This window comes from Equus quagga, chromosome 3, assembly GCF_021613505.1.
Source record: "Equus quagga isolate Etosha38 chromosome 3, UCLA_HA_Equagga_1.0, whole genome shotgun sequence".
NCBI classification, from domain to species: domain Eukaryota; kingdom Metazoa; phylum Chordata; class Mammalia; order Perissodactyla; family Equidae; genus Equus; species Equus quagga.
In genome coordinates, this window is record NC_060269.1 from 130,695,470 (window position 1) to 130,707,841 (window position 12,372).

A 12,372-nucleotide genomic window follows, 5' to 3' on the forward strand; every position below is an offset into this window, starting at 1 on the left:
ACCACTATCCCCATTACACTCACTCCCTACTCTTTCACTCTCCACCCTCAAAAAACCTACATCCCTGCTCCTTCTCTATTATTTCCCATCCTGAACCTCTTCCAATTCTTCAAATCTTCATGCTTTCTCAGACTCCCTGGCCCTTATACACAGTTATCTTTGCCTGAAAACCTCTTCATCCTTCATTCTTATCTATCCATCCTCACTCCTAATGTTGGATGCCTCTTTGAGTGGCTATTCCTACTGCAGGAGTCTAAGATAGAAGCCCTACAAGTAATCCCAAACAACATTTACTTTCTCATCATTGAATATACCAAATACCAAATGCTGTGTGTTTCTGGGTACCTCCCACCTGTGTTATAACTCTCTAAGCATGGGACCATTAATCTCTTGCTCACCGCTGTACCCCAAATATCTAGCATTGTATTTGATATACCTAATCTATTTTCATTAAGTTAATAAATTGCATCCACATTTCCTGGAGGAAATGCACAATACTAAACAGTTCAGTGGGGAAAAGATATGTAAGCAACTTTTCTGCAAAGATATGAATATTTTCAGAATTTTTTTCTGAATTAGATTATCCTTATGGATTTGAAAATGAGGAGAAACACCTTTGAAAGCCAGAATGGCAAGGACCATTGTAACAGATGACTTCTCCAGCAGGTTGTTTCCCTGCACAATTGGAGAAGACCGAGAAGTGGCATCACATCTTTGAGAAGATGTTATTGAAATATGCTTCCTGATTTGAATCTTAGCACAGAATTTATGCTGTGCCTCACACAGTTATAACTAAGAATTACATATTGGTTAAAATTGAATCAAATTATAGCTAAAAAATAAATTTGGAGCTAGTTGGAAGATGCAGACATTCTCAGATAGAAGTTGACCACAGTGTGACCATGTAAATATGTTTTAACTGATTTCTCTGTGCTGGTTGTTTTAAATCTGTGTGGAAGAAGTGATACCTCTGGGAATTCTGTGCCATGGTGCTATGGGGTGACAAGTAGTGCAGAGATCAAAGTCTTTTTCACATGAGTGCCATGAAAACAGGCAATGAAAATGCCACTTCCAAATTAACTTCCAGTAATTTGCCTCCAGTCCACTATCCTGAATAATCATTTCATATTTGTAACTCAGGTTGAAATTAAACCTGAATATATCCTTCTGTTTACATATCTTCTGGCCCTTTGTGAAGAGTTAAAGTATAAATTGGTGCCTTCATCTCCATTGAAACGCCAAAGCAACACATGATTCTTTGTCAGTGTTGGGTCTGATAACAATAGAGTGAAGATTATTTTTCCACCTGTGACACTGTCATTATAATTGTCTAACTTACATTTACAGTCAAGTGGGTGTTCCTTTGACGACTTAGAGCCTTTAAACCTGAGGATAACAAAATGCTGGCTGTGAAACACATATAAATCCTAAGCAGAGAGAAAATCAAATCACCTGTTATACTATTTGTTTTCATCTAATAAAAGCTGGCGAAAAATAGAAAAAAATGAGCCTGGAGGATTCTAGGCAATTTAAGGAAAGAAGTCAAGAGGCAGTATACTAAATATCTCTCTATGCATCCCAGGAAATGACAAGCAGGAGCATAACTTAAGTATTACGAAAAAGATAGCTCTCTAAAAGATGAGTTTCTTTGGATAAAAGCTGTATTGCTCATCCTCTTCACCCTGTCTTTGCCAATAACATCTATAGCCTTGAAGCAAGTTTTCCAATGTGGCACCATTCTCAACTGGCCTATTTCTGTAACCATTTATGGACTGACAGTACTTGTCCCTTATGATTGAGAATTTATCTTTTCTTCAATTATTTCCCAAATTATTTTAGTCAATGAGAATGGCAATTGTTTCTTAGACTAGGCATAAATTTTTTATAGTAGCTTTTTTGATAGCTTCACTTCTGGAGGCTTAACAAAATCAACTGGCCCTGACCCTATACGGTCAAAATCTACAATGATTCCCAGATTGAAGTTTCAGAGATAGGCATATTGGAGAACTTATATAGAAATAATTCAATTTACATGCCAAAGCACCAGCTATATTTTCTTTGTTGATCAAATCCTAGATTATAGATTCATTGCAGTTGTTGATTTTTTTTCTGCATGATTTTATGTTACTTCCTTTAAAATATAAACTTCACGTTTCTTTTATAGGCTTAGAAGGTTTATATTTAAGCTTTATATGAAGATTATTTCCTTTGCATTAGTTTCGTAACAGAATCTCTGAAGTTATTTAGCATATCTTATTCACTTTGCTGGGATAGGAGATAGCTGATGTCAAATGCCACACTAGAAAGATAATTTAAGTTTTTTTTTAAATACAATTTCCTCTCAGGGCATTATCAGATGAAAAGTGTCCAATGTTTTAAAATTAAATTGTTTCTTTTATTACTTTTAAGTTTATTCACTCAATTGCCTATAATTTCAGAATACTTTAAAGTGTTCACTTTTTTATATTGTTAATATAAACACATACTTGCATACAATTTAGAAAACACAAACAAGAAAAAAAAACGCCATCCCATTCCAAGAATGCCATTACATTCATCACAGTATTTCTTCTTTTCATTTTGTGGATATCATGCTCTAAATCTGAAACTTTATATTACTTTTTACTTAATATAATGTAATGAATCTTTATCCATGACATTTAAATGAAAGTGTTTAAAGCTTTTGATCCAATGGATAAAAGCAAATCTCCCACCTCTAAACCAAACTGGGGACTTCCAGAATCAAATATTCTTTTTCATTCTTTATGAAGTGGATGATGATGATTCTCGCACTGAGGAGGTTCTGAGTTCTTTTCCAGTTGCCTAAAGACTTTATGCACATTGACCTGCATCTCTTAGAGTCTACCTTTTGTAATTTAGGGATGAGATTTTTACAGTGCTGGTCAATGGGAAGGAATGACCCTGATAACTAGGGGAACCATATGATCTAACATTTGAGGGTGATTATTAGTGACTTTGCTGGCCAAAGCCATAAACCAGAACTGTCCTGGTCAAACAGGGACATACTGAAGTAAGGTATAAGAAGAGGAATTTTAGTGATAGATTCTAAAATTAGTATCAAATTGAAGTGGGTTTTGCTATATACCGGAGTCAGCAAACTATACATCACTGGTCAAATCCAGCCCACTGTCTGTTTTTGTATGTCTCTTCAGCTAAGAAGGGTATTTGTGCATTTAAGTGGTTGAAAAAAAAAATCTGGAAATTTGTTTTCTTTCTTGTCATATAAATAACTACACAATATCCTTGATTTTGCTTCTTGAATTGCAAAGCCTAAAATATTTGCTATCTAGCCCTTTATAGAAAAGGCTTGTCAACCTCTGTATATGCTGATATCATCTAGTCCAATCATTCACATTGTTTAACACATTGCTTCTTATCCAATTCTCTGATTTGGTTTTTCTCACAACTGAGTAAAATATAGACCCCTGTAAAGAAAAAAAAAATCCCTTTGGACTCCAAAGAATACAATTTTTCACACAATAGATGGATAAATATTGAATATAAAGTGAACATTTTATACTATGAAATTCAGCTTCAACTGAGAATGATCACTGAAGACTATTTATGCTGAAAGATTAATTATCATATTCATAAACCTCAAAATTAAAAAAATCTCCTAGAATACCTGGATCTCTAAATTTCTGCTTTGTCTCAGTGGACCATAATATCCAGTTTAAGAAATATTATTTTAGTATATTCTAGCTGTACTGCAGGGTCTGGAAAACATTCAGATAATTGTTTCTCTCTTAAAGACAGGTGCTAAAAGGCAGGCAAATGACCTAGCCATTGACTTACTTTATTTTGCTACTTATTTCTAAGATTTTTCCCTCACTTCTTTTGCATAAATGTATTATAAAATGATTTAAATACATGGTTATACTTTTATAACAACCCATAAAACTGCAACAAAACTGTTTCATGTAATATATAAAAACACAGAAGAAAACTGACACTATCCTATCAAGTTACTACTACTTTACTAAGTCTGGGATATTGCAATGTGCTTTCGGTTAAATTACCAAAAGAAAACATCTTGGTCTTATCTCTTTCTTCAGATTGGTTACTCAGGTGTTTCTTTAGTGGACTATTTTTTAAAATTAGGTATACTGACATTTTTATTTTTTCGAAGCTCATTCTAATCTCTAAGATTATATCTGACATTTCTCTGTTGACCTCATGGCTCTTTCTGATGACCTCTCTAGTAACAGATCATTTGAATCATAACTTTTAATAGACAAAAATAAAATTGTACATCACAAGTAAACTATAATTTTTGTTTAGCATCATCCTAGAGTGTTGGGGGCAAATTTTACATTTACGGACGATTAAGCATTTTACACATCTTCCCACAGGAGATTCAATAAATAAACAAAATTATTTCTGTGTGGGTCACACATATCAAATTCAACCAATGAATAAAATTTACATTTAACAGCAGCACAACAGGAAAAAATAAAATTAGGGTTAAAGGAGAACAGAAGTTTGTAGCTTTCCACATTTTACATTCACATCCTTTCCTCACTCCCTGAAGCTTAGAAAATTTATATTATCTTGGTTAATCACCTTCCTCCATGCAGTTTATAAACAAGTATTAGAGCAGGGATAAAGATAAGAGAAAATAAACAAACGTAAGTTCAGTCCCTATTCACTTGGCCTCCTAAGAGCTCAAGCAGTGATACTGTTAATTTCCATTAAAATAAAGCTGACTGGCTTGGAAATCCTCTAGTCCTTGGTTAGCTACCTAACATCCCATCACCTCCAAGGAAAACTAGGTTTCCTTTTGAAAGGGGAAAAACACAGAGCAGATAACTTCTCAAAGCATGGCAAAGGGCTGTGATGGGGCCACAAAAATATAACGAGAAATAAATATAAAAAGAGAAAAGGGACAAAACAAAAACTCAATAAATAGATTTCTTTGTGAAATCAGCCAGTTGAAACCAAAGTACATTTGGGAATTTGACAATTACCTGATCAATTTTGATAGGGCTATCAGTTGTAATCATTCAAGTTTCCACACCTAGACTGACTATCCAGCCAAGGTCCACCAAAACCTCACTGCCTGACAGATTAGGCCAGGGGTATTCAGCAGGAAGAAATTAGGCCAAGATGTTTTCAAGATTTACAATTTTCTGTCAGAAACCCCATATAAGTTACAATCACTGAGAGTGTGTTGTGTGATGTCAAGTGAAAATAATTACCTGCCAATCTGCATAATTAGTGCCTCCCCCCCAAATTCCCACTTCACCAAATGCCTGTTATATTCAGGTAAATGGGAAGAGTTCCTTTCCCTGGCCACTCTGCTAAATCATGCAAATTGTTTTGAAAATGTTAATATTGGCAGAACTTTGTGTTCACGTTTTTATTCAATCTGAAAATAATTTAATAAAAGTAAAATTTTTCATACAAGAATCTTCTAACAGTTTCTTCAGCTTATATTGCCGGTATTGTGGGAAATTTTGTGATAAATCTTATGAAATATTTGTAAACCATAATGTGTGCTATAAATGTAAGATACTGGGGTCCCTATGAATGTAAGATACTGGGGGCCAGCCCCGTGGCCCAGTGGTTAAGTTCTCCTGCTCCCCTTCAGTGGCTCAGGATTTCACCAGTTTGGATCCTGGGTGTGGACGTGGCACCACTCATCAGGCCATGTTGAGGCGGTATCCCACGTGCCACAACTAGAAGAACCTACAACTAAAAATATACAACTATCTACTGGGGGGAATGAGGAGAAAAAGCAAAAAAAAAAAAAAATGATTGGCAAGTTGTTAGCTCGGGTGCCAATCTTAAAAAAAATATAAGATACTGTTGTGCTAAGTCAACCTTCTGAGTAACCAGATGGAACTCTTCCAACAAATCAGAGATGGTAGAATGCACAAACCTAAGCCCTGGAAGCAGTACAGGCAACTTTTGTTGGCCCACTTCATATCTATCTACTTTCTGAAGTGTATCACTGCACTTTTAAATGTTTGAAATTTTTTAAAATATTTTGACCTAAGAATGCAACTTCAGGGTAAAGAGAAATATATGTTTGTCAAATCTACACTGACGATTTGAAACAAGAATACATAGTGATTTCATTTTGTGTACTGTTCCATTGATTTATGTGCTGATGTTTGATTCTTACCATTATGAAAGCAGAAAGTCAAACAGACACACATATCATTGGTTCACCTCATTACAACTTGCAGTCGACTTTCTTATCATACTTCACTCTTAATTCCCTCTTTAGAGAAGGAAGGCTGCCAGCCAAAATCAATTTACAAACATATCTCTGATTTAAGAAAGAATATGTCGTTCTATATAAAGTATTTTGAATTTTCATGCAACAGACAGAAAAAATGGTAAAGTTCAAGGCAAAGATCTTCAGAATGTCTATTTTTCCATATATGTAGGTTTTCGCAATACCAATGTGAGATGGGCCAAAAATTCCATGCAATCTAGTAGTATGTATATAGAAAGTATTTCCTTCTCTCTTAAGTCTCTGAGTTGGATTAGCGAAGAGAAGTTGCTTGTTTGAATGGATACCAATTTAATAAACATAGAAGAAAACCCCTAAATATATTACATTATATATATATAATATATTATATAGGGGTCTATATATTATACCACTGACTATAATCTGATAACAAAGAGTAAATGGAATAGTTTAAAAAAGATAGTAAATGATTGAAAAATATAAAAAGTAGTGGAAGCTCAACTAAAGAAAAAATGAGTAAGGTAAAAATTCTATTTTTTGCTTCAAATTTTTTCTCAGTATCTCACATGAAATAAAGTTATTTTTAGCCTCTAACTTTTTTGTATTCATCATTAATTTAGATTAAAAACAAATATTTCCCTTCAGAGATACATTCTGACTTAGAAATAATTTTATCTCAAATGTGAAATTTCTCTAAATAATACGAAAAATATCAATCTTTACACTAAGGATAACTTCTTCTACTATACACTTAAAAGCAGCTACGTAAGTGTCTCAGGAATTATTTTGATGAAAAGGGAGAGTCCAAGTTCTATCCCATTACAAGGCAAAGCAATATGACAATTCTGCACAGTGCCCTCTAAATCAGCAATTACTGCAGCATTATCTTCCTTACTCCATCTTAATTTAGCAGAAATCAAACCTTTTAAAATCAAACTGGTACATGCATCCATTCACTTCTCGTGCAATCAAAACTGAATTACCTGTCAACAGAGAAGTACACTTACAAGTGTGAAACCATTTGACCATGTTATATTTTAATTTGCAGAGACAAAAATGACAAGCAATTTATTTACATAAAACTGTACAAAAGCAAATTAAATTATGTAAAGTATTTCATAAATAGTTGGACGAGTGTTTAATACATTTCGCCATGTTTAGCATAGTTGCGTGCATAGTGACTCATAATAAATGATGATAAATTGTTCTCTGCTTCACTATCAACATCCAAGTAGCAGAACAATAGTCAATGATTAACATTACAAACAGATCGTACCACACTGTATGCAAGTGCTTTAAAATGTAGGAAAAGTTATCTGAAAGTAAACCCTAGGTAGCTGAAAAAATGATGCCTTTCTCCAGATGTTATATATACCTCTGCCTGGGTCACAACTAACAAGCTTTACAATACTCTTGATCATCTTCACTCTTTTTTTTTTTTCCTTAAGGACACATTGTATATTTATCACTGATTAAAATTTATCGAAAACTACTTAGGTCTTCATATTTCTCATGCCTGTTTTAGGATGGCTGTTTGATTCTTGGCAGTTTCTTCTGATCTGTGCGTTTTATTTTATTTTCCAATAATACAGCTTCCTAGGGTAGCCTTTCAGCCAGACATCTTCAGTACCATCTTAGTTTCTCTTTCCATAAAAATAATGCCTCCCTTGTTTTCTGAAACTCAGGCAGCAGGCCAGTCAGAAACCATACAAAAATGATATCTGAAGGTTCAGAATGAGCATTAGATTTTAGACTGAAGCTACAGACATTGTGATACACATAAATTTATATAGTTACTCATTAATTTATAAATGTGTCCTAATGTATAATGCATGCAAAGTTCACTTGAGATTCTGCGTACAGAAAACAAGTATGGTTTATATACTGTACAACCAAAATGAAACCGCAGTGAAAAGAAAAATAACAAAAAAAGAAAGAATAGAAAGTCTAAATCAATATTTTACCTTGCAAAATGGACAGATTTCACCCCTGATAATATCTCTCTGTGTTATTGTTATAATAAATGCTTTAGCCTTCTAGTCAGAATTAAGCAGCCCATATTAATGCCTTAATTTTGTTTCATGAATGAATGATATTTAAGACTGGTCCATTATCTGAGTTTGTCAGAAGGCAAATTTTTAATATATTATTTATTATTTTCAGAAAATAAACATGGATAAATATACAGGATCAAAAAAGTTGGGACTAGCCCATTTCCCCTCATTGTCCAAACCCAACAACCGTTTTTTTACCATAACAACAGGTATAAAAGGCACAGTTGCTTATTTTGCATTCACTCATTTATTTTTTTTGTTTCTTTTTATTGATTTTTTTCAAAAGCACTCTATATATGGAGTGGCACCAGATTTAACCTATTCAAAATAAAAGTCATACAAACACAAAATATATTTCTGTGTCATGCCAGCTCATTATATAATAAACATGTTATGATAGCTAATTCTACTAGAATTACTGTGAATACTTACAGTACACTGAATTTTATTCTTTCACACCCATTTTAGTTCTAAAGAGAGGCTCACAAGTTAAATGACAATGACATGGCTATCTTGAATGTGTTGCAAACATCCTTGGGGAATGTAGGTCCAATTAATCCGAAGGTCCGGTATGACCCGTATTAGCTTTATAGACAACAGAAGGATTTTAAGATAGAGTGAAAGGAGCTATCTAATGGTTTCAAGTGTCTCATGAAAATAAAGAAAAAAATGAATTTAAAAAAGTTTGTTGAACACCTGTGTTATGCAATTGAGTATTTCCTTTGTAACGTGCAAGAAAAAATATGTATACATTTCATAAGTATCTTTAGAAGTATTTTGTCTTAATAGGTACTTACAGATTATACAAGGCAGAACTGCTTTAATGCAGTTTCCTAACAAAGTACTAGAATTGCATCTTTCCATAATGTAAATAATAATCAAACATAAACATGTTCAATTATTGACATTTTAGTCCAATGTTTTTGTTTCAATTACATATCGTCTTTCAGCCTAACTATTATACATAAACTAACATCAAAATGAAAACTCCATTTAAGGAAGAGCCTAAGGAAATGACCCCAAAAGAGTACCCCACCAAACAGAGAAGTGGTTTTCAAAGATAAGCATTTTGACAACCTATAGTGAATTAACAACCTATATCCCAGGCTGCTTCACCTTAAAGTCTAAGAAATTCTGCGAAGCATGAAACTACCCAAAGCTACATTGTTTCTACAGTTTGCTAGAGAGCCATCAAGGCTATGACCAGGTTACAAACATTCAGTGATTGGAACACTTGCTCTCTTCACCTGTTATCCCCTATTCTGTCCCTGGATTGTCACTTTTGTCTGAATGTCCCAGCTCAAGTTCCAACTGTATTAAATCATCCTCTACAGAGCAAGTGACTCAAAATCTTCCTATTCTGTTTATTTTTATTACACTAAAAAACGGCATATTTTCAAACTTTGAGATGTACATTATGAGACACGTCACTGCCCCGATCTCATTTCTTTCATGTTCAGTCTGGATTTGTTTTAAGACATATAATAAATAACGTTTGAATCATATTAGTGACAAAGTCAATTAAGGTGTCACCTTGTTTCAATGTTGTGAGTCTCGAAATAGTGCTCTATTGCACAGGATTCAAAACTAATGCACTTGTGTTATGGGAAAGTGTGCATTGAACATGTAAAAATGCAATTGGTAATTTGGAATGTAGATAATAAGACCACGAAGCATAACCTGGAATTCTAAAATGACAATAGTGGACTTAACTTATAAGATTGTGTGCCAATGTATTTTTCTTTCCCTACCTACCCACAAATATGATTTAAAAAGTGGAATCTTCCCTGATAATATTTTTTGAAACTAAACTTGAACCTTAACTAATTGCCTATTATAATACCAAAAATACATCTCATTAGTTCTTCATTTTCTGAGCTTTCAAAGAAAATCCATTTTAAAAGAAAATGTATATTTTCTGAGTATAGAGACAATGTAAAATAAACTAGCATCTGAGTGTTTCTGTGCGTGCATGGGTTCAGTTGTTTTTGTTGCTTAATGGGTTTCCACATCAAGACCAAATATACTTCTTAATTTCCCTGATCTGCCGGAGGATCTTTGGCCTTTTAATGACACAATTGTTCCAGCACAATAGTGATGCTGTTCTGAAAAATATGTATAATTTTTACAAGTTATAATCAGTGTAATTGATACATGTGGTCAATATTGGGTGTATACTAAGGATATTCAATGAACATATAGAATTGAAGTGGATGCTCCTGACTTGAAAACAACAACAAGCCAATTTGGGAATGCAATCTCCAACTGGGCATTGTTTAGCTCTGTCTTTGTGAGAGTATTAAAGCTGTGATCTTCCCAAAATGCTTCTTATACAGTCCCCCTTTATGCGGACTCTACCTTTAGAGTGACTCTATCATTTTTGAGGGATTGCTTTTCATGGTGATTAATCATATTCTTATGTCTGAAATATATTTTACCTGATCTGCTTTTTTTTGACCAGCCAGATGACTTTCGAACTAAATCCGTGACTAAAATCATGCTTCAGCTTGGGGATAATGAAAGTGTGTTGTGTTCTGCTCATCAGGCTTGTTACCATGAAAGAAACTTGCAACCATCTGTTTTTTTTTTTTTTTGGAGAGGTGGGGAAGAGGGAGAGCGTGTGTTGGGATCAGTGAGGGGGTTCGACATGCAAGTAACAAGGATGGTTTCTACATTGTACATTACAATCAGGCTAACAGTATTACTAAAGGCCTGATCTGGAGGCAGAAGTGGCAGGCAAGGCTTTGTCTCTTTGGTAGCCCCCTCTTTTGATTAAATGGTTTTGTTTTGTAAGGTTTTTTGCCCCTTATTCTCCTTCTCATACATGAAAAGAACTTTGCTGTTGCTCCTTTATAGCCTACAGGTAAACTTCTCTTCTAGTGAGAGTATTGACAGGAGATGGCTTGTATTCCCCTGTTTTTGTCAGGGGAATATCCTCAGGGTTGGCTTCCTCATTTTTGCTGAAACTAGCTGCACTGAAGGTCTCATAGGATGAGGTCAACTTTTTGTTCAGGAGGTTTCTGTTGCGGTCACCCATGATGGCGGCCTCGCCATTGGCCAGCTTTTCCTGGCTTCCTCGTTCATCAACAGGCATGAAAGTGGAGAGTTTGGGCTGGCTCTTCTTCCTTTCTGGAGAAGTGCGGACTGGCATCCAGCAGGAGTCTGAGTGGCCATATTCGTCACACTCACGGGTACACTTCCCAGTCAGAGCTACATCTGGAAGAGGTCTTGAATCTGAAATTCAAAGAGAAGGAGCCATCAAAGTTGGACATTCCTCAACTGATTTTCCTGCTGTGTATGAAATTGGAGGGGAAATATATATATAAGCTTTCCATATTACTTCCCTTTTTTCAACACCCTGAAGTTCTTCATCCCATAGAACAGCTATCTCATATCCAGTAAAGATAAGGTTTTGCAAAAACACCAAATAGTATAGAAAAAGAGGAATGGACAAACTGATCAATTTAAATGTATAGAACAGACAGGTATATATGCATTTGTTACAGGACAGGGATGTGTGTACATTCTCAAGAAGAAATAAAGTACATATGTATATTTGTATGGGTATAAATTTTTCCACATATATAAGAAAAATTATTAAATCCAAATAGATAATTTTCTGTATTTATAAATTATCCCAGAAAGACTGTACTTTTGCCAATTGGATTTTTTCCTGCTTATACATTATTCATAGAATGCAAATATGCAAAACCTTATATTTAAAATACATTCTAAAAACATCAGGGTGACTCAAAAGCAGAACCTAAATTGACAGCACATTATGTGGTAAAAAGTTAAAAAACAAAGCACAAGTAAGTTATGGGTGTGAGCACACTAGCAATATCACCACCTACCCCACCCCAGCCCGCATCTCCCTCCCCCCAACCATGTCAAATGACCTAATATGTGCTGTAGGATAATCCCCTCAGTGTTCACCTAGAAGTGCATTTGCCAATGTGTTTGCTGAATGGAATATTCTGTGAAATGCAATGTATTGGGTAAATATAGTCAAGCTCTTAAAGTTTTGATGCAATAGTGTGTACTCCTAATTAACGGTGCTGCCTAGTGGAATGGGAAATGCCATCTATTTCTATA

The 12,372-nt window shown here is 34.5% G+C and overlaps 1 protein-coding gene across 5 annotated transcripts in view; it reads right to left on the minus strand.

Moving 5' to 3' along the window:
* Positions 1-7,245: 7,245 nt before the first annotated feature.
* Positions 7,246-12,372, minus strand: part of PCDH7 (protocadherin 7) — a 393,242-nt gene continuing 388,115 nt past the window's right edge. For 3 of the 5 annotated variants that reach the window (XM_046656041.1, XM_046656040.1, XM_046656039.1), the window contains one exon: positions 7,246-11,511. In XM_046656041.1, coding sequence (XP_046511997.1) covers positions 11,135-11,511 — 377 coding nt within the window. In that variant the 3' untranslated portion in view covers positions 7,246-11,134. The remainder of the gene's footprint in view (positions 11,512-12,372) is intronic. The other 2 variants (XM_046656043.1, XM_046656042.1) reach the window with 2 other exon arrangements.